This window comes from Ramularia collo-cygni (assembly GCF_900074925.1).
Source record: "Ramularia collo-cygni strain URUG2 genome assembly, contig: RCC_scaffold01, whole genome shotgun sequence".
In the NCBI taxonomy this organism is placed as follows: Eukaryota; Fungi; Ascomycota; class Dothideomycetes; order Mycosphaerellales; family Mycosphaerellaceae; genus Ramularia; species Ramularia collo-cygni.
Genome location: NW_019716255.1, coordinates 1986908 through 2011175, shown reverse-complemented (window position 1 = coordinate 2011175; position 24268 = coordinate 1986908). Strand labels below are relative to the sequence as shown.

Below are 24268 nucleotides of genomic sequence, written 5' to 3'. Positions count from 1 at the left end.
CCCTCGACTACCCGAAAGGGTACATCATTATCAACCTTGGGCATTTGATGGGGTAAAACCAAAGCAGCTAATTCGTGCCCTCGGTGGATCCTGTCGATAAACCAGGATGCTCGGATATCGGATCGTCGCCACGTGCGTTACGGGATGCCGATAGCGGCCTAGTTGACGCGGAGTCCGATGTAACCATATGCAACTCCTCTGCTGCGATGACCGCCTGCCTCGCAAACCATATGCTGTGGCACCTCAGGCTGCGAGCGTGCGGCACGCATCGCCCTGCCGCATCGGTGGCGACATGAGCCGAAGCACCTACATATCACTAATAATCGGCACTGTCGGCCGCTATCGGAGGCAGTAGCTCGTGTGAACATATCACGGCAGCGCAACACCGCGCGCACTACTCCAGGATACGACGTATACTTACAGGGACCCGGGGTGGATCAAACGAAGCACCGTGAAGCTCGCGCCGCCAGTCTGCACTATCGCCAATCAGCCAGTATCGCCCCCCCCAAGCAAATCAGTGAGAGAGACTAGTTGTCGCAGGCAATCATCGTCTGGTGGAGCCGCAGTTGACTACCCATTGCACTTGGCCTGGTCATATTGAGACTCCTCGCCTGCAAGTGTTGGCTGCAACTCCTCCCTCCCTTGAGCCACCACATCGGCATACATACTCCAACTTGTCCGCCATGTCGTCCATCGATGAGCAGAGCCAGACGCCTCCGTTGTTGACGGCCACCTCAACTGCCACCCCGACTCCACCCCCGCCTGCCACGAAGCCACAATCATCCAACACGGAAACTGATCGAGCAAGGGCGTACAAATCGCGCAACAAGAGACCTTGTGACTTTTGTACGTCGCCATCCTTTTTGTTGAACGAATGCAGAGATCCAATGCATTGCCTCTGTGGGGGCCTCGAGCGCAACAGTCTTTATCGTTGGAACATGTGATGGGTATTGACTCTTACATCTCTAGGTCGATACAAGAAAGCTGCGTGCCACCTGGAGAGCAGTCCTCCGTGTGAACTTTGCATCCGTTACGGCAAGGAATGCACTTTTGTTGAATCGCCCGCCAAGCGCAGACGACCAAACGAGCAGCCTCCAGACGGACTGGCTAGATTGAGCGATCAGAGCGTTGACAGTGGAAAGCTGTTAACGGAGAATACCATGTTCAAGCACTCGGGCGAGAGCAGTCTATTCAAAAGCTCAGCTGCGTTTGGGCACGGAAGGCTGAGCAGCATTGATATGCCGCAAGACTTGCTTCCTTGGGAGAACGGTATGAACCCTTTCCATCTGCCAGAGCTAGGTGGAATCTCGCCCGAGTTCCCTTTCGACCCGCAGTTGTATTCGGAGCCGATATTCGAAAGCTTCGAACCCATGTCCGCCTCGACCACCACCAACAACACAGGCAACTTTCACCATCGAACCAGCATGGACACCACATCCCCTCAGTCCYTTTCTGGCGTCTTGCTTCCCTCTGATCTGCAACTACCACACGAATCGACCGCCGGCGAACCCTCTCTCGATCRCCAACACTGCTCCAATGCTCAGATCGTGGGCGCGAGTGGGGAGATTGATCCTTACCTGCTCTCGAAATACCAATACAACGAATACAACGAGGCAACCTTCCAATCTGTGAGATTGCGTAAGATGAGCAGCGGGCCCGAGGAGGCTGAGGAATCGCAATCGAGCATGCCAACATTCTTCATGATCCAACACAACGCTCTTGCATCAAAAGCGCAGCCACAAGACAGATCGGAAACGGATGATAAATGGCGCCGCGAATTGGAGGATATCGTCAGCGATGAGATCGGCAAGAGATTGATACGACTCTTCTACAAATACGTTCAACCTTACTTCCCAATCCTCACTCGTGAGGGAGGAGATCGAGATGTCGACGGTGTTCGGGACATTCGGAACATACATCCATGCGTGCTTGCGGCCATCTATGGCCACGCCCTACCATTCTGCGCTTGGGATGAGAAGCTCTGCGTGGAAGTCTATACGCCTCCCTCGGCAGACCGACTCTTCACCATAGCCTGGCAATCTTGCCAGACACTACTCCACACGCCAAACATTAGCCTGATGCAAACACTGCTCCTACTAGTCCAACGCAGACCCACGAACCGCCACGTCAGCGATACGCCCTTTAAATGGGCTATGATGAGCACAGCAGTTAGCATAGCCCAGTCTCTCGGCCTCAATCGTGATCCTACCAACTGGCCGATTCCGAGCTGGGAGATGAAAGTCAGAAAACGTCTTGCATGGGCCGTCTTCGTGCAAGACAAATGGCTCGCACTAAACTTCGGCAGGGCTTCGCATATCCAATCTGATGACTGGGACGTCCCTATGTTGACAGAAGAAGATTTCCCAGAACTGGATACGCGTTACGAGGATTCCGAGACCTCTGACAAGTTCTGTTCTCGGCACTTTATCAACCTCTGCACTTTGACTACCATTGTCGACGACATCCTGCGGGGGCTTTTCAGTGTCAAGGCCGTAAGACGCCTCCACACTAGTCTTGAGGCAACTCTTGAGGTCGCCAAGCCCCTCCGCATGCGATTAACGGAATGGTATCAAGCTCTTCCGCCTGGAACTTCACTGCCCAACACCACAGGTGCCTCCTTTTCTCCAGCCTCAGAACCTCGCACTGGAAGAAGGACTTCCACTCATCCGTCTCTGGAGTTGAATGGGAACGCTTCGTTACAACTGGCATACATTACTGCGAAAATCGAGCTYTTCCGTGCGATGCTTCGCCCTCCTATGACTTCTTCGAACTCAAACGCAGTCCGTGCTTTACGGACTGGAGCATTGGCTGTTGCTAGGGAAATGAACGAGTTTCTCGAGGGACTGCAGGCTAGGGAGCTCGAAGCATTTTGGGGAAGTTATGGACGAGTCAACTTCACGCTTGCAAGTGGATTCATGTTGTTGCTATTCTTCACGAGTCCCACTGWAGAAGACGCCAGACTCTGTCTCGACTTGTTGGAAGGATGGAGAGGGCTGTTGAGAATCAAGAGTCGGAGCTGCGATTTGTTGGCATTGGCATTGTTGAGATTGGAAAGTGGGTTTGGGATGGTGAGAGATGGTGGCGTTGCCTTTAGTGAAGGGGCTAAACTTGCTTGGGAAGAGAGCGGAGCTTGATTGTTGCGACCGTCTCGGGGATGGGGATCTTGTTAACGACGCGAGATGTGATGAATGATTAGACGAGTCATATACAATTTGTCATTGGCGATACAATGTACTGAACACTTTTGGACGATCGGATCCACGAAAGAAGCAATTGCAGTAAGTAAAGCTCTACGAGCGCTCTACTTACAGTGACCTCTTTCCCATCCGCAAGGCCTTTCACAAAAATTCAACGGCGTCGCTCTGCTGTTCAATCATTGGACATGGCCAAAGTCCAAAACGCTTGTCGACCTGCAGACTCCTTCACCATCGGCCAGCTAGCAGAGTCATCCCATGGACTGACTGCCCCATGAGAACAACACCAGTCTCTCGATAGTGCCTGAGCGCTGAGCGCTACCCCAACAAATCCCCAGGCATCAGTCAGATATTCAAGTCATCTCCCTTCGAGGTTAGATCTCCACATTCCTGCACTGTACATTCTCAAATTACTTTGCTGTAGCTTCTGCGCCACTCCAGCCAGCTAGAGCGACCAAGCTATCTTCCTCTCTTATCAAATGTATGGAAGTGTACTTTTGTAGAAGCTTCATACAGGCGCAAACGGGATACTCTTTGCGCACGTGCTCGATCTTTCTACGAGCAAGTGCGGAGCACTAGTAGTCTTTTAAAACAACCATGGTACTCAGCGCTCCACATTGACAGTCGCGTGATTCCTCGCATTCCTAAAGGATCTCATGGCGGTCAAACTAGGAGGTCTTGTAGGGCCCAGCATCGGTTTAAAAGAGGTTGAGCATTGAGTTGAGAGTCTGAATGGTGGCTCTGTGGTCGTGGTGTGTTGGACGTGGTACCTCGCGGATCAGAACATTGAATAGGAATGGAGCAGGATGTGTGTAACGCCTATTCGATATCGACATCGATGAAGCAACTTGCAGCAAAATCCGCGGCGTCCTTGGCGCGTTTGTCCAGGTAGGAGGAGCCTTAGACTGGAAACATTCAATTGGCTTCGTTGTTCCAGTCAGCAAAGTCCTCCTGAAGGATAAAGTGAACCAATCCATATGTATCTGATGTCTTTTTCCAGCTGGCGAGGGACGTGAATCGCATCTTGGTGAGTTTTTGGAAGCTTTGCAAGTTCGATGTCGTTGGTAGTCAGCCCTTTCTATGCTCCATTCTCCAACTTGACGGATGGTTAGCAATGTCTGGGGGTAGTGCATGGAGCTTCATGCTCATTTTCATGTTCGACCACAACCTGGTCTGAACATATGTTCAGCACTCGGTATGGCAACTTGGTTGCCTCTCTAGGGCGGCAAGAATGGTCATCGTTACAGGAGCGGACCCAGGAAGTTAGAAAATTGAGGGCCTCCGGTGATCCTGTAGGGGAGTCCCGGTCTAGGGAACCCAAGACAAGTCTCCGGGTATGAGGAAACAAGAATGCTTCCAAAAGTAACCAGTCCCAGTCTTGATAAATCAGGTCCCAGAAGCCCACATGTGCCTCAAAACATTCTCATGTCGTACACTCTTCCTCAGCCGCAGTTGTTTCATGTCTCCACGTTGCGCCAAAGGCTACGAGCCTTACATCAGGCCCCCTGCATTCAATACTACACCCGCTTACTTCCCTGCAAGCAGCCGTGTGGGACAACGTCGCCGACTGTGCTCAATTTGCATTGTTGCGGCTGCTTGCCTTTTCGACTGACAGATCCCAACCGCCAAGGCCAAAGTATGACTTCGATGAATCATGCGGTCTTCCCGTTCGTGAATTTGGAGAGGTGGCTAGAGTAGTGCAGAGAGAGAGAGCGGGCCAACAGTGGCTTGTTACTGATTAGACAAGCGAGAGTAGCTCGCCGTTAGAAATGCCTCGAGAATACTGACCTTTCTACAATGTGGCTCAACAGCGCCAGGTCCACTACTTACTTGAGAGCGTCGCTGTACACATATTTATTGTGGCTTGCCGTAATAAGGCATCTTCGTCCGCCTGACTGGCGTTCGATACAGGATGGTTGATTGCGCGCGGCAACTCGGACTGTTTTGCACGCGTCGTTCAGTCGCTTCCTGCATGCGAGCACCGACGTATAGCCTGGCGAGGTCGGGGGGCGGAAACATGTCCTGATCTAGGTAGGCGGCGGAGTTGATTCGATAGACTGAGTCCCGCCTCAGCCCCACGTGATTCGAGGCGTGCAGGGGAGGATGAAAGAAGTTCCGATTGAGCATCGCCGTTTGTTGTGGTGAGAAGGAGAAAGTAGCGTGTACTGTACCTAGCCAAGAGACGCGATGGCGGTAGGCCGGTGGACGAGCCGTGTTTTGAGGGCAATCGGCCGGCAACGTGTAGGAACAATGGAAGAGGTGCGTCGTGTTTTCGACGGTCGCTCAGTCAGTCAGTCCGTCAATGAGCGTGTCTCTGCAAGCGAAAGAGCATGGCTGGGTAGAAGAAAGGACAGAACTTCTGTGTGAGGACTGTAGGAGGGTGTTTTGACACCTCGCAGCGCCCCACTTCCCGCCGTGTTTCCCTCGTCCATCGCCTGCGGCTCCACATTTTCTCCACAAAATCCACATGGCGTTTCGAGGCAAGCACAACGCTGTGACCGCTTGTTGACGAATCGTGCGACTTGGCTTCCTTGTCGGAGATGCAACTTGGTGGGGAGTATATATATAACCAGCCTGGTACCTGATTCGGCATCACTAAATTAGTCCCACCATTGTGAGTAATCTGTAGTCTTCAGCTGACTACCTTAATGCCAGGCACGAGATACTCTTCTCGGTCAGGCGGCCGGCCTCATCTTCTGCATTGCTTGGGTCATTCGTTTGTTGCTCCGTGCCTAAGATAAAACAAGCTTGGAATTGGACAGACATCTCGAGGTTGATTGAACCTTGGCTGAAACATCCCTCGACAACATCGTCCACCATGCTTTACGCCGCATCACTGCTCGCATTGAGCGCCACCGCCTCGGCTATCAACCTGTTCGTCTCCGACTACAGTGGGAATGTCACCACCCTCTCGCTCGAATCCAGCAACGGCAACTACTCCCTCACCAAGACCCACGCCAGTGATGGCTGTTTCCCCAACCCCTCCTGGTTGGAGATCGATGCTGCCAATGGCCTTCTATACTGCTCCAACGAAGGTCTAGAAACGGTCAACGGCTCTCTTTCTACCTTCTCCATTGCCCGTGATGGCAGCATCAGTCTCATCCAAAATACCACGACCATCTCCGGACCAGTCAGCAGCACAATCTATGGCGATCCATCTGGTCGCAAAGCCCTTGCTCTGGCGCATTACACCGGATCTGCGGTCAGCACTTACCTCCTCGACCCATTCACGCCCGGCAACATATCACTCAGCCAAGAATTCACCTACACCTTGGACCATCCCCCTCCGACCGAACGCCAGCTGACACCTCATCCTCACGAGATATTCACGGATCCCACCGGTGAATACCTTCTCGTTCCAGATCTCGGCGCTGATCTTGTCAGAATCTTCTGCTACGACTCGGAAACCCTCAAGCTCACTCCTACTGCACCACTCAAGGTCCCCGCGGGCTCTGGACCACGCCACGGTGTTTTCTACAACCCTTCCGGCTTTGTAGGTGGAGCGACTTACTTCTATCTCGTGTCGGAATTGACGGCCAAAGTCACAAGCTACGCTGTGACCTACCTTCCCCACAACAAAGGACTGGAGTTCAAGGAGATGACATCCGTTGGCACGAGCTTTCTCTTCAACATCCCCGAACAAGGTGCGCCAGCAGAGATTGCCATTTCCCCAGACAACCGCTTCCTGGTCATCTCCAACCGAAATACTACCGCTTTTACCCTCCCTCTCGACGGAGGCGTATCGGATTCCCTTTCCACCTGGGCGCTCAAAGACGATGGATCGTTCCGCTTCCACCAGCTCTGGCCCACGGGCGGCGAGTGGCCGCGTCACTTTTCGATGAACGCCGTGGGAAACTTTGTCGCTGTAGGCAACCAGAATAGTCAGAGTGTGGTCATTCTCGAAAGGGATGTCCAGAGTGGTTTGGTTGGAGAGCCGGTTGCAAAGATTACGCTCGGAGGAAATGTCACTACGGTCGTCTGGGATGAGCGAAGTGCTCTGGGTCGGCTGGGAAGTTAGGAGCTTGACAGGCCGAGTCCCTCTGGAATGGGCGTTCGCAGGTTGCTTCAGTGGTGGATGGGTAGCTAGAGTCATCAGCAGCTCGTCTGAGATGCGAAACCGCGGCTCGAGGAAACTGGAGCGTATGAGCGAGCTTAACTCGCGCCCTAACAACCTGACATTAGAGACCTATCACACGCTAATTATTGGAACGAATTCTCACGTCACAATCAACAATGACACTACACCTGAGCTGAAAGACGGAAGAAGATGTGAAGCACTTTTTGCATTCCCGATGAATTATGAAATGAAACTAAAGCCCGTGCTGTCGTCAAGGTCATGTCGTCGTTCCAATGCAATCCCATGCAGCCCCATATTCAGACGCAGCAATCCACGAAGACATTATGCGCCTCTCATGTAATGTATGCCATGTACGCATTTGTATGTCGTAATGTAAGAATCTTTTCTTCCTCCTTCCCTCTCATTGCTCAGACCACCTGGCTGAAAGCTTCAGTGAGCGAGAGGTTGCTGGATCCAGTAGCGACCCGCGAGCCATAGCCAGTGGGAGTCTCGCCGCCCAGAAGGGTGACGGTCTTGATCGAACAACCAACATCGTAGCCAAAAGTGCCGCTGGAGGTCAAGACGCCATCGGCGTACTCGAAGTGAATGTAGGTGGTGGAAGCCTGCTCTAAGCTCTCTCCATCATCGAGGTAGAGATCTCCAGAAGCCTTGCCGTCGGCATCGGGCGCGATGACAATCTCAAAGTCCAGCTTGCGCAAGTCGGTAGTGGTGTTGGCACCGCTCTCACGCTGAGCCAGAATGCTGCCTCCCTTGTAGTAGAGAGGAATGGTGGTGTAAGCCACATCCGTCAGCGTGACCATCTCACCCGTGCCRATGATCTTCTCGTGCGTATAGAAGTCGTAGAAGATATCATCAGGCATGTAGAAGGTCGTGGTGGTGCTGTTCTCCTCGGTCACTGGAGCGACCAACAGACCAGGTCCGTAGAAGTACTGGAAGCCAAGCGGGAATGTGTTGCTGTCCTCGGGGTAGTGGAAGAACATGGGCTGAATCAAGGGTGTGCCGCTGACGGTCTGCTCGTAAAATGCGGTGTAGATGTAATCAAGGAGCTTGTAGCGGATCTCGATCGCATTCCGAGCAGCCTCGGCGACAATGTCCCAACGGTAAAACTCCTGGAAGATCGCATCGTTCTGCGCGTGGTTGCGGTAGAAGGGAGCGAAAGCACCAAGAGTGGCCCAGCGCGCGCAGAGCAACTCATTCGTGTTGCCACCGAAACCGCAGACGTCAGTGCCGACCATGGGCATTCCGTAGAAGGCGGCAAACTCGAGGATCTCAGAGATGGAGATCAGATAGTGTTGCCAGATGGAAAGGTTGTCGCCGAGCCACTTGCCAACGAAGCTGCCGGCGCCCGCGAATGTGGACCGCGTGATGAWCAGCGGGCGGACGTTAGGTCGGCGGGCAAGCATTGATGTACGAGAGGCGGTCGACATCATGTGGCCGTAGATGTTGTGGACATCGTACTCGACATGGCCACCGTAGTGGACAATGTCAACGTCCGCAGTCTTGCTGCTGAGGTCTGTGCCAGCATCGTTGGCGATCTCGTACAGTGGGTTGAGGAGATCACGACCGGGAAGACCGAGCTTGTTGCCTGTAGCCTGGCGCTTCTCGTTGGAAGCGGGGTGGTCCAGGTAAGAGAACTCGGTAAAGCGACGCGCCTTCGCTGAGACGGGAGAAGTGGAAGTAATGGTGAGGTTGGAAACCTGCGCCGTACTGTCGCAATCGCCGGTGGTGACGGTGCGGTTGGCACCAGTCTCGTAGACAAACGAGCCGTCGGTCTGTGTACGAACGAATTGGTAGCTGACGAGGGTGTTGGCTGGCAGATCGACCGTGGCGCTCCACACRGGATAGCTGTTGGCGTTGAGAGGAGCGGCACCAGTGATATCTGTGCTGTTGCCAATAGTGATTGCGCTGCCGAACAAAACAATGTTCTCCCCAAAGTTGGTCGATGCAGTGACACTGAAAGTGACCTGTGCCTTGCATTGTGGCTGGAAATCATCGGGGAAGCCAGCGATCGCGCGTGGAGATCCGAGACGGATAGCGGGTGCCTGGGGAGGGAAGCCGTTGGCGGATGCGTATGCGTCGGGATCACTGCAGGGATAGTCGCAGAAGTTGCTTGGCTCGTTCATGTCGATCCAGAGTGCGTCAATATCGACACCAGTATCGCCATCAAAGAAAGTGAGGAACTCCGAGTTCCAATAGTCTTGTGTGTTTGGATGGAACCAATCAGGAAATGCGGTGACACCAGGCCAGACGACACCCTTGTAGATCGAACCGTTGGAAGAGACCATGAACGCATCAGCGGCGGCACCGTTGTTGAATGCGTCGTAGTTCTCGTAGGCAACCGCAGGGTCAACCATGACCACATATTTCTGGTCGTTGGCGTGCAGTGTGGAGACAAGCTGGCGCATGAGCGCCAATGGGAAGCGGTACTCGTCCAGGGTGAAGACCCAGCGAAGATGCATGTAGTCAATGTCGGTCCACATGACTTCGAGAGGAATGTTGGCGGCAGAGTAGTTGGCGACAACTTCGGCGACCTCGTAAACATCGCGGTATCCGTATTTGCACTGTTGAAAGCCAAGACCTGTACGACAGCAGAAGGTTAGCAAAGCTTCATAGAATGTAGGGGTATGACTATGGCGAGGGCTGTTTGCCGGCGGCCATCGCCTTGTTGATTTCCTTACCCCAGTACGGCATCATGACGGCCTTTCCAACGACCTCGGAATACTGCTGAGAGACCTCGACAGGTGTGGGACCAGCCAAGAAATAGAAATCCAAGACGCCACCCGTCAAGTCGTACTCGAGGTGCTGGCCACCTGTGTTATCAATCTTAAAGTCCATGCCGTTCGAGTTGAGAAGGAAGACACCGTGAGTGCCATTCTCGCCGCGGTGGTCGAAGTAGATTGGGTGAGTGCCGTAAAGATTGGAGCCTGCTGGTGTGCCGTAGGCGTCACGGTTCCAGGCAGTGCGCGTGTAATCGGTGGTGTTCAACATGCTAGAGAATTCAATTAGTTCTTGTCCACAAAGTAGTGAAGGAAGGACCGAGGCTTACAATGGATCAGTGTGCTCTCCAGTGCCGTAAAGGCTGGGGTTTTCGGGAAGAGATGTTCGCAGGCGAACATACTGATCCTCGAAGATCAGAGAAGCAGCCGAGGTATCAAACAAGACCTCGCCGGAAGCACGACGCTTGACCTTGAAGCTGAATGGCTCCACGACGTAGTCAAAAATGTGCGCGCTCGAGCCATTCTTAGACGAGCCACCAGTTGGAGGGGACAGGACCGACTCGGGAACTTGGTAGACCTGCTGGTCCGCGTCCTGGATCAGGACATGGAGACGAGAGTCTGCGCGCACGGTAGTTAGGTCTCTGGCATGTCATCAACTCGAATGTCTCGACTTACCAGTCTGGTACTCAACAGTCAAAGTGAGGTCCTCGAGGTCAGTCCCATAAAGGTTGCAGGGAGCTCCAGCGAGTGTGAGCTTCGCGGACAAGCCATTGGCGGTAGTCTTGATATCGCTGGCACGATATCCTGGGCAGGTCGAGTTCGAGTCGGTGGAATTTTGGCGAGGGTAGATTGGAGAGAATGAGCTAGCGGTGACGGAAGAAGAAGCAAGTGCGAGTGTCGCGCAAAGAGCGGTGGAGAGGCGAGTCATCTTGCCAACATGCAATTGGTCGTGGAAGATGGGTGGTGTTGTTGAAGTGAAATGTGACGAAGAAAGAGAGGATGAAGAGTGGCACGACAAACGACTTTTATGGTGGAAAAAGTGTGGATGCGGAGCCGTTCAATTCACTTGTTTCTGCGGGTGTCCCTCCCTTGCGGAAGTCACCTGAACATGTGGGGTTGAGAGACCGCGATATTCACTTCATACAAACGCTTGTGGAGGAGTGGAGGCTTAGCACATGTGCCTCGTTGTGGAGCAACAGCATACGACTTTGGTCAAGTGAATCAGTCCAGGCCTCGAGCATTGGAATCGTTACAGCTTCCCCAGTCTTTGCCCCATGTCGGTGCAGAGCTACCCCGGTCTTCCACGCAGGTTCGCCCGCACAAGCGCGCATAAACGGACATGGATGCGGCACACGTCGAGTGAATAATCACCTACCGCTCTGCGCCTGATCGGAGGAATCACTGTGCAAATGGATCCGTGGCGCAATTGCAGGACGACTCCGGAAGGCACAACGACGAGCTCGTGATCTCGTAGATCCGCAATATCGGACCGTTTTGGTGCATCTGCACGTCTTTCCGCGGCGCCTGATGGAGCTCGCCGTCACCGCCGAGCCAGTCGCCGAGCGAGTTGCGGCTTGGGCTACATTCCTCACTGACATGTGAAGCCACGTGCGAGGAGGAAGGAGAATATCCCTGGTGCCTAATGGCCTTGATTCGTTCGATGCGAGGCACGGCACGGAGCACTCATCCTCAGCTACGTGACCACGCTGTCGTGCATTATGCGGTGTACGCCGTGCAACGCGATGACTGGAGTCTTGAAGGCCCGCGCTGCCGTCGTCATGGTCATGCTCGGGGAGCTCAGCATTGTTTGTCTTCATTTCCGGCTCCCAGGTTCCAAGCGAGTCTCATCTGGGATGGCATTTTGATCGGAATGTGAACGCCCTCATGGGATCGTGATGATGTCAATATGAATACCTTAACAAATTGGATGTCGAGGGTAGATGACGGGAAGGGTGTCGGAAGGAGTTGGGAGCGTGAAAGTTGGGCCGGGCGGAAAAGCGGAAAGTCCCCATGGTGGTCCATGCTCACGACGGCCGTCGGGGCAAGTCTTGCCGGCGACATCACTCTCCTCTTGAACCTTTTCATGCTCCTCTCTGCTATACATCATCCTCCATCTAGCGCGTTGGGATCAAGAACTTGTGAGAAAACATAAATTACTACAGCCTATCAGGCCTTGCGCCGCCTTCCGTGGAATCCGCGAGGACGCCGTACTACACGTATTGAATATAGAGCTGATCAAGATCAGCTGGAGGAGCATCATTAATGATATGCAGAGACTCTCCAATCCGGCCGAAGGGCGTCGCAGAAGTTCGCTCAATAGCGAAGGGCCAAAATGCCGGCCAACAACGAGCTTGCTGGGTATTCCCGGGCCTCGAAGATCGTCTCGCTTCAGCATTACCCCAGACTGTCTTGGATGCAACGGTTTCAACCAGAGCCTCGAATTCAGATGAGACATGTCTCGTTGTGGAATCTGCCTGGTCAATATTGCCAGACGCTAATGCGAAGAGCAGATCATGGTCAATGCGGGCTCGTGTTCGATGGCCGACTACAGTATCAACGTGTCCGTACACTTCAAGTCTCGACTGAACGTGGTAGGAGTGTCAAGAGCCAGCGGTCATGTCTCGACAGTAGTGAATACCTCCAGTGACTTGTTTGATGAAGTTCATCATGCACATCTTGGTCATTCAGGAGTGACAAAAAGCGAGGTAACTATATCTCGTGACTTTTCTTCGGCTCGCTGCTTTCTATAACCATTCTCTGCGACGACACCAACACTGAATTCAATATCACACTCAATATGGCTACCACATGTGAGTACAGAATCAATATCGAAGCCGCTGTTAAAAAAACGCCTCGATTTCTTTTTCGCTTCTGGCATAGCGACTCAGGAGGCGATCCACGCCTCAACACAATTGATGCAATCACTCCTCGGGCTTTCCTGCCCGACAACCATAAGTATCAGCTGGACTCGTTCTTCGACATCCCAAAAGAAGAGCTTGCCAATACCGCCAGGCGTCACGTCCACAGCGACAGATCCATTCAGACCACTTTCTCCTCTTGGTCGCAATCACTGGGTCTTGTGCTCTCCTTGGCAAGACAAAGCGATGTGAACTCTACCATCCACATCAGTATACTCGACACCAGCAAACTTCCTTCGGCTAACGTGGTCTTGCATTCCAGCTTCATGAAGAGTCACATTGATACCTCGATCCCCGATTATCATGTTGAGTACCTGATATTTGGCGTCATTAAAGGCGACACTTACGAGTCTCGGCCGCTGTCATTGTTCAATGAGGCATTGACGAGGCCCTTCACGGTACGACTACAACGTTGGCGTGGAACCATCTTCGACAACGCAACGCATCCTTTCGACGAAAGCAAAAATATCTGGATCACTTACCAGGGCATTGAAGCTGCAATCACTCTTGGTAACCTCTACGGTGGTGAGTTTGCCATGCCCTTTGCAGCCCATCTTCTCGGACTGCGCTGCAAGCATCTACTGCCTCGTCAAAGAGCGCATTTCACGTCCAGGCTGGCAGCAATGAGCATTCCCCCTAAATGGGCGGCAGACTCGTCGATCATGTCCCTTGAAAACATCTTCACAAATAAATTCTGGGAGTCCGAAGTCGCTGCTTTGCTGATCAAAGAAGCTGTCCAGACCAAATACCCGTGAGAGACACTGCCCATAAGATCTTGAACCTGCCGTGGCCGTGAAGCTTGACAAAGCCGTCGAAGTTCACCCACGCCAAAGTAAGGCAAGCAGGAACCAAAATCCCACGGCAGACGTTCACAACTCACCTGTCTGGGCAATGCTCATAATTTCAGCGGCCAGGGGCTGTGGTGATGATCGTTACGTTGATATCGCTGTGCAGCGGACAAGACAACCCTGGCGTTTCTCGCTTTCGAACACTACCGCTGGAACAAAGAAAGGCCCTGGGTAGAATAGAACGCTGGAATTGAGCTGCCAGCTATAGCTGAGGCAAAACATCTTCGGTATCTATTCCTTGGCCAAGGTGGTAGTTCAAGACTGATTTGCAAGATTAAAGTAGCCAAAGTGAGATTCATACGGCCATGACATGTCATATTCCACCTCACCAGAGTGAGCTTTGTACGGTAACGCGACGTGATGGCTTTATGCYMACATACTTCCGCATTTGAAGTGGTCTTTGTTCTTCCTTAGTCCACATCGAGTTTGGCAGTACGCACATCAAGTGAGATGGCGGTTGTTCATCGCTCCCCACTACAGTACGCTGCATACTACTCCTCACTACAATACGCTGTATAGTATCGCCTCACTGCAATACGCTGTATACCCTCGTCCATTCCTCCTCACTTCAATACGCTGTATACCCCCCTCCCTTCGATTTGCTTCCAGAAAGACTCAAGACTACCGGTAGCAGCAACAGCTAACTTATCGAGCACCCTTACCTGCTACCACCTACTCCAAAGCAACCCATAACGCCATGATCTGGGGCGAATGTCCCAAATTCTGCCACACGGGGTTCTACACGTACGCAGACCAACCGCTCACAAACCCTCCCGATCTCACCAACCCGATATGCACCATCCTCAGCAGAGAGCGTTTTCAACCAGATGTAGACTACTCGATATTCGAAATGTCCCTTCGATTGGTCTCCCGGTTCCTTACATTGGACAACGTGGTACGTCACATCGTGATCATGACGGATGGAGTGAAAACCCAGCTCCCGAATTCAGGAGGCCTGCATCATATAGCACGCACTGCAGGTCCCCAGAAACATCCTGATGACCACAGTCCTGATCTACCAGAAGATAACGACAACTACTACCATTGGCGCGCGAACGAGATTCTTCAACAAGCAGCAGAGCATATCCAATTCTTCGTCAACGATGATCATTTCGATCATGAGAAAGGAGCTACGACTCGGCATCGAGAAGGTCCGTGGACTGTAGCCCAAACAGCCAGACTCAAAGCAGTTGGCGTCGGCAGTAACATCCACATTGGAAATTTTTATTATCGAAGTCTAGCGGCCAATGCGGCTCGGAATAGGAACGGCGAGATTCTCAGCGAAGAGAATAAAGTCCAGAAGCTCGCCAGCGAATTTGAATTCGCGCGAACCATCGTGCATGAGCTGGCGCATGCTCTCGAGAATCTCTATACGGGATGGGGCATATGCGAACACTTCTGCGAGGGCAACGAGGCTTCTGAGCGGGGGTTCGATATGGAGGCGGCTATTTTGGGGGGAATCGTCGATGTAGGTTGGAGCAGGAGTATAATGAACGGTCGCAGAGGGGAGTATTGTGTCGCTGGTCAAAAAAGGAAATCCCCTCATCCGTGCTTGCTTCACTATCCATGGCCGAATCGCTTGTATACCTGGATATATGAACGGAGGCGGCTCAAGATGGGGGTCGCGCAGAGCATGGCTTTCCCCGATCACTCGTGCATGGCTCACAGAGTACCTCACCATTTCGCCCAAAGCCTTTTCTTGACCGCGTATTGGGACGCAGTCAGGAACACTGGTCAGCAGTCTCTCGTTGTTACTACCGTTGAGAAGCCCTGGTGTTTACGATGGTTCAGCTCGAACAATGTGAGAGAACAGGGGGTTCAACCTTGGCTGACGGAAGCGGAAGCAAAATTGGGCATTGCAGCCAATCAGCCATAAGAAGCATGAGAGTGCTTTTACCGTGCTGGCAGGACACTAACGTGCGATGCAAGCTATGTTAATGTCGAATACAGCATCAATGGATTGATAACTTGATCCATCATGGTTCTTATCACTTCGCAGTACTGATCGGACCCTGTCCCGAAGATCTTCTCTTCACTCTTATTCCTGCTAGCGTGGAGTTACAGCCACGGAGCAGCAACGCGTCTAATCCAGCCACTTCTTATCCAGACCATCCAAAAATGCCAGATCCACATTGACAAAACTCTTGAAGAAATCAATCTCTAGCCTCCAGGGATTCGTCTGCAGCGCGAACGTGGCAGCAGTAGTCAGCCGTTCCAGATCCTCTTCATCCTCGCCCATCACCAAAACCATATCCCTCTTCACCTCCGTCTTGCTCCTGAAATGTTGGCGGAAGCGTGGAGCTGCTCTGCTTGGCGGCAGGATCATAGGTTGTCCCCGAGGACCCGTTCCGAGCTTTGGCAGCGCAGCACCATACAGGCGATCCTCCACGCTTTTCTGCATGCTGATTTCAGATGTCGGCATGTCTTTAGGTAGGAAGTTCCACTCCCAGCATCTTCCGACGGTGTCCTGAAAACATGTGTCTTCTCTGCTTTCCTGGCCAAGCGTCAAAGGGTAAAACACGGGGTGCGACCAGATCCTCAGAAGAGAGAAGCGCGCATTGTCATGCTTCTGTGCAAAGGCCTGCGCTCTGGGTAACAAGTGTATCTTGCTGGGATCACGGAGGTTGTCCAAGTTCTCGGGCCAGTATTCCTTGATAGCACGGTAATCCAATGTCAAGTGCGGAAAGAGTCCGGTCTCAGCGGTAGCGGTGGCCCTGCCGMACGGATTTGGATAATAGCCGGGTTTGACAATCCCAGCTCTAGCCAATTGTGCGACTTGTGGGCGGCAGTGCACATCCCATGCACGTAAAACGCCATTCTTCGCGGTCTTGCGCACAAGATCAAGTCCCTCCCAGAAGTCTTTGGTTCGTGTCTTGTTGCTACTCGGTGACCTTGCGTGAGGTTCCATCGACTTGGCTCTTCCAACATTGTCGCTTAGCGTCAGTCTTTCCTTGTTAGCAGACTCATTCGAATCAATCAAGAGGTGCTGGGCGTCTCCGGATTCACGTTTGAAGAAGAACGTCATGGCGGCCTTGGCGTCCCACATGTCGTCCAATACCCGTCTGTGTTCTTCCGGACGCACGCCGAGCCACATGAGAATGTGCAAGGCATCGATAATCGAGGGAATGTCCTGATTGACTGACACTCTGCGTTCTTTGACCAGCTCTTGCATCTCGGACCAGCGTGCTCGTAACTCGTCATTGAACTCAGCAGTATGCCACATCTTTTTGAAGAATTTGGATTTCTCTCGATCCATGAACACCGTAAAGTCCGRTTCAGTATCTCTGGTCTGATCCTCATCACCACTATGGCAGACGTCAGCTGCATTGCTTTTTGCCACAAATTCGAATCACCACCTCCCGCGACTCACCTCGGTTCGTCAAAGATGAAGCTTATAAGGCGGCCCGCCTCGTTGTGATCTTTTATCGAAGCTTTCACATCCAACGGGGTGATTGGTCTGTCAAGTCAGTCATGTTCATCCACTCCAAAAGCCTAAGAGGACTTACGCATGGCCGTCACGCTTTATGCCGTCTTCGAGGCTGGGAAGAAGCACCGGATCATTTTGCTCCCACCATTGACACTCTGGGCAGTGGCAGTCCCTAGCGTTTGGATTCGGACACAAGGGCACGTCTTTTGGTGGCATCGGCCAGTCCTTATCGCAATCCTCGGTCTCCCAGTCCCCTTCCGCAGTGATTTGCTTTAGGGCAGCTGGCTGGGATTCGATGGCCCGTTTATCGAGCAGATCTGCAAATGGGTCGTCCATGTCTTGTTCGTCCTCGTCACTGTCGAGATCCAAAACGAAGCGCTTCATGTTCGGCAGCACAAGTTCGGGGAATGCGAGATCCCCTGCAAAAGATCCGGTGATGGCCTTTTTCGACACACCAGCTGCTTCATCAGGGAATAGGATGAGATCTTCCGCAGCATCAACGTCGTTGTAGAAGTAATTCGCCGGCTGTTCGTAGTGCGTCTCGCCAAATTCGCCAGTGAGTGGATCAACATCCCGGCTGGATAATTTGATCAGTACAAGCACCATTTCGAAAAGGATTTTCACCTATCAGAACTCACTAGATGTGCATGCCATCACTACCAGACACTTCATCGTAGAGCGTGATTTCACCGGGCCGAGCGTCACGCACCCTGCCGATTTGTTCTTTGCTCTCTTTGACCTCGCGATGAAGTGTCTTCATGATAGGGGCAACCGAATCGTAAAAACCCATTGAATCGCAGATCCTGCGAGCTTTCCTCATGGCCTATGCAAGCAAGAATGTCAGCCGTAACGTCCGCATCTTTCACATCAGGATAGTGCCGCGAGGACGGAAGCTCTTCGAGAAGAAGAGTCTCGCCAGAACCCCTTTTATGGGACAACCCCGGGGACAATCGACATCTCACCTCGTGAACAGTTGACCAGATATTGTTGCAATGCTCGCCGGGGAGCAGGTCCCAGACGGTAACGTCATACTAGCAAAAGCGTCAGCGATGTCTTGGACAATATGGGGGTGGAACAAAGCTTGCGTAGCATGACACACTTCTGTATCCTGCTGCGGGCCGTTTGCATGGGAGCTTGCGTACATAATCGTTGAATCCAAATTTCCAAGATTCGGATCGACGGTCCTCGAGAAGGCCGTACAGCTCGTCGTCGCCAACGTGCAGTTTTTCCACCCAGTCGTCCCTACCAAGGCCACCTTGTACACGCATGAGCCATGTGTGCTCTTCGGGCGGTTTGACCAAGGTCTTGCCGGTCTTGGCATCGCGAACCATCAAGCAGACATATCGGGTCTGCATCGAGAGATATTGGTCAAATCGCCGTGAGATGGGATCGTTGCGTTTGATGCAGAAGCCAGTCACGTTTTTGAACTGTATGGCAGGCTGCGCTACGCCTCCAAAGCCCCTGCGGCCTGGTTGCCGTTTCAGTGTCAACTGGTCTGCTTTGTTGAAGTCCAGGTAAGAGATTATGCCAAGCTGGAGCTGCTGAGTTCGGGTTGGTTGTCCTGACCATTGCGCCACCCAAGTAGTAGATGAGAAGTAGTTGAATATGACCAGATTGCTTAGCTCCCAGAACTCGTTCCAGTGCCGACAAAGCTCGACGGCATGCTCAAAGCGGCAGTTTTTGGCTATGACGGAAAAGTGGTACCATCCACCTCGAGCAAGGACTTTCTCGCTCGGGTAATTCCAGATGCTCTTACCGCAAACGCGCACTCTTATTTTTCGCTGGCGGAACTCGCCATCCTTGTCGATGTCGCCGAAGTCGACTATAACCTTTTCAAAGCCTTGTTGAGCGAGCTGTCGACGCTGTGCGGACTTCTTCTCGACGTTCTGCTCATGCTTTGTACCGTGCCGCATTTCTAGGCGTCTCCTTCTCCAGGCGTCCTTTTGGTATTTGTCTTGAACGGCAAGCTCATGTGCGGTCTGTTCATCGTCTTCGTCTTCGTCCTCGTCGTCGGAGGCTTCGCCATCACCGCGGACGAAGTCGGCGCAGGCATCGCGTATTTCCTGCAACTTTGGCTGCTCGTATCTGAGGCAAAGGTCTCGCAGATCTGAAAGATTCAGCTCTGGGTCCGCGAAGAACTCTGTGAGATTGCATGCTCGGAGCCCAATGGGTAGCAGGTTCGATTGGGACAGAATCAGGCGGCACAGCAAAAGCTCCTTGATTTCCGCCACTTCATCAAGAAGATGGTCAACTTCTGACTCTGGGATGCCRGGGATGTCAAATGGCACTCCCACCCGATCGTCCATGTCGTAAAAGGCGCGTCCTCCGTGTTCTTTGGCGCTCAAGCCTTTGACCAGACGCTGGCGCATTTCCTCGCGAGTCTCGTTGACCTCAATCTTCGGCCCTCCGTCGTCTGCGACGTTGTTCTTGGCGTCATCTCGGGACGTGTCGCCAGCACCTTTCGCTTTCGCTTTCGCCTTGGCACGCTTTCTGGCATTCTTGGAGAGAGCCTTGGTACCTTGGCTGTTGGTTGTAGGAGCGGGATCCACGTTTTCCATGTTTGTCGTTGGGGATTCTTGATCCTCGTGGCGTGAGCTGGGCGTAGCAATGTTGTGTGACGACGAATCGTTGGCCTGCTCCTGAGGCTCGGGCTCATCTGCCTTTTGAGACCTCTCAAGCCACAAAAGTCTGTGCATGAGGTCGACCAGATCGTCTCTTTCCCCTTTGATGATGGTCTCGATGGGATCCCATTCTTCGCTGCTTTCCTCGTCGTATTGCAAGCGTTCTTCGTACGCTTCGTTGAGGAAAGCTTCCTGTCTCTTCTTGTCCTCTCGACGCTGCTTGCGTTGCATCCTAGCTTCCATCTCGTTCCTGTAGCGCCTGAAAAGTTGTGCCTCTTTCTTGACCTTGACAACCTCTTTCTCCTGGTTGAGGTCCTCTTCCTCCTGGCATTCTCGTACAAATGCGAACCACTTCTTCTGCTTGTGGTTTACGTGCGTCGATCTACGGCGAAGTCTGCGACGAAGTGTTAATGACTGAACAACCGCCATGGTTTGTACGCATGTGTTGAGAGGGGGGTTACCTGTTCAATGCGAGTAGGACGACGTTCTTGTCATTGACCAACTTGTCCAAGTACGACTTGTGCCCATAGTCCAAGTTTTCGGCGTAGAAATGGGTGTGATGCTTCTTCCGAGCCAATATGACTCGGTCGATCAGTCGATACCTCTCGTAAAGCCAATCCTCGAGCTCTCTCAGCTCGTTGGCGTCTTCAACGTCGGAAAAGTCCTCGTTGCGGAGTGTTCGCTTTGAAGAGGCCAGATACGCAGGTGGAGCAGCCTCGAGTGCATCCAGTCGGGCATTTCTCTTCTTGTACCCGCTATACAGACCTTGAACCTGTCTTGCATGGTAACGACAAAAAAAGCCACTGGAATTGGTGGCCCGCTCCGTGCAGTGGGATTCATCGGCAATGTTCAATGCTTGACATATTCCGCTCGTATTCGCGGTCATGGTGATGATGTAGAGAGATCTGCTCTGCTGAAGCTGCTGAAGAAGATGGAACCTACGTTTGGATAGGCATGTACTGTGTGTAACTAGGTATACCTCAAGCTGAAGAATCCGTGATGTTGGTGTTCTCGAGGTCGCTGGGGCATGCATGGGTCCAGAACTCAAAGGTGACGCGACCCTTGGCTTGGACCACGCGACTTGCTGAAAATTGGCAGGGAATGTCGACCTCACCTCTTTCTCTTCCTCCCTCTCCATGTCACCCTCGGACTGTGAATCTACCAATGTGAGAGTGATGGCTGGAAAGTGTTTTGTCGGATGTGCTTGCTCTTATGATGAGATGGAAGCCCCCGACTTCAGACTTCCATTGGAGACTCTGCTCGAGCCTCGAGATGWGGATCAGCTGGAGGGCTTCCATGACAATGGCCCTCTCGTGGCCAACTCTTTGGAGAGAAGGGATTGAGATGGAACCCAAAACACAGTCAAAGGTAGGTACATTACTGCTGTCGATCAAAATGCAACACTCTTCGCTCTCTGCAGTGCACTATGCGAGCGGAGTCGTGCGGCTACCAAACGACGCGAGGCTCTTTGGATTCGGGCTCAGCGTGCCGACCTCGTTATAAGGGAAGGTCATGCAGCCAGTCTCGCTCAAGCGATCAAGCAGACTGTGACCTTTGATTTTTCGGGCTTTCGTGGTGTTGCTCTCAACTCGCACGCCTGGCCACAGCGCCGAGGAGTATATAATCGTTGATTCACGGGCATTTCATGTTGTTGCTCTCAACTCGCTTGCTTGCTTGGTCACAGCGCTGTCGTCGCCGTTTGTCGGCGGCCTCCAACTTTCCTTCCTCCACCACACCTCCACAACCACAAACCACGCTCTGTCCTGGCCATCGGTGATCATCCGCGCATCCACCATCCAACGATGTCAATCCCCTTCTACGTCTGCGGGCTGGCAGAGTTCGGCAAGGATGAAGCGTTTCATGGCCTGGACGCTGAGCTGCAAGCATTGCGAATTGACGCCACTACGGTCACCGGTCGAGACGCCGCCAATCTCATGACGAGACTCTCGCGGCAAGGTCAGCTTCGGCATCCCACCTTCCCAGTTCCCTTTGAGTGCTCAATCATTGTTCTCGACCATCAAAAGAGCTGCGGGTCCGTCTGTGAGCACGACAAGCACTGCGCCTCCAATGCATCGTCATGGTACCCACTGAAAGACCAAAAGCACCCTCGATACGCTGGGGAACTATCGGATGGCCTTGCCCAGCACCTCATCACCTTCTTTTCCAACGACACGGAGGAGTTGCGGACGACACTGGCCGCCACGCTGGCGTCTCATGGTGACGCCATATTGAAGAGGTGGAAGAAACTCTCCAAGGCGAAGAGAGGCCTTCTCCTTGCCAACATCTCCCCTCGCATGTTTGGCCCGTGGCCAGTCGAGGTCACGCGGTGCAGCAATTCAAGCTGTTCCGAGGATCACACCCACTTTTGGCTGGGTGGGCGTTGGCTTTTCCTGGCTGAAATGGCGGATGACTGGCACGTATCCGAACTATTCACAGCTACACGTGAGTGTTATACTGACGGGCTACCAGGACGAGACTTGTATCGCTTCTCCATGTAAGAACCTTGCACAGCGCCGCATCATGGTCCGCTTTCGACACCCGCAAAAACCACATGGCGTGGTGCACCTCATATTACCCCGCGTGGTTCAGCAAGCGGTGTGTCACCATGTGCGGTAGCAACTATGCATCGCTGTCAGATTTTGACGAGGAGCTCTGCCACCGCTGGGCCATGATGGGATTTCCAAGGGCATTGATGACCATGCAGATCCAGCACGAACTGATGTATACACTTCGAGACATCGTGGATGCTCTCATCGGTGGGCAAGACAGCAGTGGCATGGAGGCATGGACGAACCTTGTGAGTGGTGGTCTGCATCCGGCAGGCCGTGACAAAGCTTGGAACCCATATACGTGCCAGCCGTACACGCATCCGCCCAGTTTCTCCCCAAAGCAGATGGCCGGAACCGCTCAGAATCGTTTGAATATGATCACGGACGAACTGTCTCTGATGCAAACGGATCCAGCGTACATGCAACAGCTGATCAAAGCAAAGCGGGTCGCGATTGGCAACATCACTACGGACATTCAGCGTAAACACCAGCTCAGCCACGCCGGTCCCCTGTTGATGATTGAGCACATCAACCGTTACCTGATCTGGCAGCTCGTTTCATCACAGTGCCATGGGCTTGCTGAGGTGTTCGAACAGTTCGGGCCACGTTGTGATCCTGGCTTGCTCATACCGAGCGATGCCAGCCATCGAATGAGTGACTTCAGCCGTGTACTCGACACTTGCTTCCGCTCAGCTAGCAAGAACTTCGAGGGCATTTTGCACAGCACGAGGGCAATGCAGCACAAATTCCAAGGTCATCAGGTTGCGGGCCAGCTCTATATCAACGAGAACGAGGGCGCACTTGACCCTGACAACCCAGCGGATCGCCTCCTCCGGCGCATCAGAACTTTTCACAAGACCGCAGATGGCCCAATACCCGCCGACGGACTTTCGGCAAAGTTTGTGGACCTATTCGCAGACGAGCAGTGTGTACAGGTCATGGACAAGCCCACCGAAGATCACGTCTCTGATTTGGTGATCCTGGATGACATGCGCACGTTAATGACGTGGTGTCAGCGTGGGTGCTGCTGGGATCAAGAACCACCCGGGGAAACGACAGGGAACCATAGCTGTGTCCATGAAGATCCAGATACCCGCCCACCCGAGCTTGTCTTCGAATACCAGTGGCAGCAGCGGATCGATATCCTGATTCGGAGTTTTATGGACGCGCCATGGCCAAATGGCAGAAAAGATCTTGCCTGGCTGGCAAAGGCCGACGAGACGAGAAAGCGTCTTGCGGCTCTCTGGTGTGGCATCGCGGAAGCACACGAGAAAGCAGAGAAAGCTGGAGGCCAGCATTCGCTTGCAGGACAGCGGCTCATTTCCGCAATCACCTCTTCCAACACAGACGCGAACTATCTGGCAGCCCTTGATCAAGAACGCTCACTGTGCGCAGAGGAATCTCGGAGAATGAATGCCATTGCGGAAGTCAATGCCATGAAGCTCCTGAATTACGCGCCGCAGTCGGAATGGGGTGTGAATTAAGTAGAATCGCGCAATCATCGCAAGGCACGGAAGTCGAAGGCGCCGGCGAAGCCTCCTGCTGTGTAATAAAACGAGCTGGTCCGTATTGCTGACTGCACCATCGGGACCGAGGTAAGTAAATCGCGTGCAGTGCTGTTTGATATATTCACGGTCAAAGACCAAAAAAATCGACCTTTCAATGAATCTCAGCAAATGCTACTGGAAGAGGGAGCAACAGGCCCAGCAAACACAGGTATAGACTCAATCGAAGCACTACCAGCCAAGGCAAGAAACATGACCCTCTCTAACCTTCCCAATCGCTCGCACTTCGAAGTAAAGGACATCATCAAGCACATCTGGACAGGTCTTGATCTCCCAGAGGACGCTCTAGCAGCTATCTACCTGCCCCGTACTGAACAGAACATTCTACCTTCATCATTCAAAATTGGGCAC

General features: G+C 52.9%; 5 protein-coding genes; 3 read left to right on the top strand and 2 right to left on the bottom strand.

The window, feature by feature from the left end:
• Nucleotides 1-683: 683 nt before the first annotated feature.
• RCC_12242 (uncharacterized protein) lies at nt 684-3134 on the top strand (the record flags this gene model as incomplete). XM_023765888.1 has 2 exons in its annotated part: nt 684-846; nt 970-3134. The coding sequence occupies 2 exons, from the start codon at nt 684-686 to the stop codon at nt 3132-3134; spliced, it is 2328 nt and encodes a 775-aa protein (XP_023621656.1).
• Nucleotides 3135-6012: 2878 nt separating this feature from the next.
• RCC_00717 (uncharacterized protein) lies at nt 6013-7212 on the top strand (the record flags this gene model as incomplete). The annotated part of the gene is made up of 1 exon (XM_023765887.1): nt 6013-7212. The coding sequence occupies one exon, from the start codon at nt 6013-6015 to the stop codon at nt 7210-7212; it is 1200 nt and encodes a 399-aa protein (XP_023621655.1).
• Nucleotides 7213-7679: 467 nt separating this feature from the next.
• On the bottom strand, nt 7680-10917 carry RCC_12241 (related to alpha-glucosidase b; the record flags this gene model as incomplete). XM_023765886.1 has 4 exons in its annotated part: nt 7680-9850; nt 9951-10261; nt 10319-10607; nt 10665-10917. 4 exons carry the CDS (start codon nt 10915-10917, stop codon nt 7680-7682), a joined length of 3024 nt encoding a protein of 1007 aa, XP_023621654.1.
• A 4921-nt stretch (nt 10918-15838) lies between these two features.
• On the bottom strand, nt 15839-20689 carry RCC_00716 (uncharacterized protein; the record flags this gene model as incomplete). XM_023765885.1 has 7 exons in its annotated part: nt 15839-17060; nt 17126-17212; nt 17262-17759; nt 17821-18005; nt 18145-18213; nt 18325-20197; nt 20265-20689. 7 exons carry the CDS (start codon nt 20687-20689, stop codon nt 15839-15841), a joined length of 4359 nt encoding a protein of 1452 aa, XP_023621653.1.
• A 916-nt stretch (nt 20690-21605) lies between these two features.
• RCC_00715 (uncharacterized protein) lies at nt 21606-23836 on the top strand (the record flags this gene model as incomplete). XM_023765884.1 has 2 exons in its annotated part: nt 21606-22129; nt 22273-23836. The coding sequence occupies 2 exons, from the start codon at nt 21606-21608 to the stop codon at nt 23834-23836; spliced, it is 2088 nt and encodes a 695-aa protein (XP_023621652.1).
• Between the last annotated feature and the right edge of the window lie 432 nt (nt 23837-24268).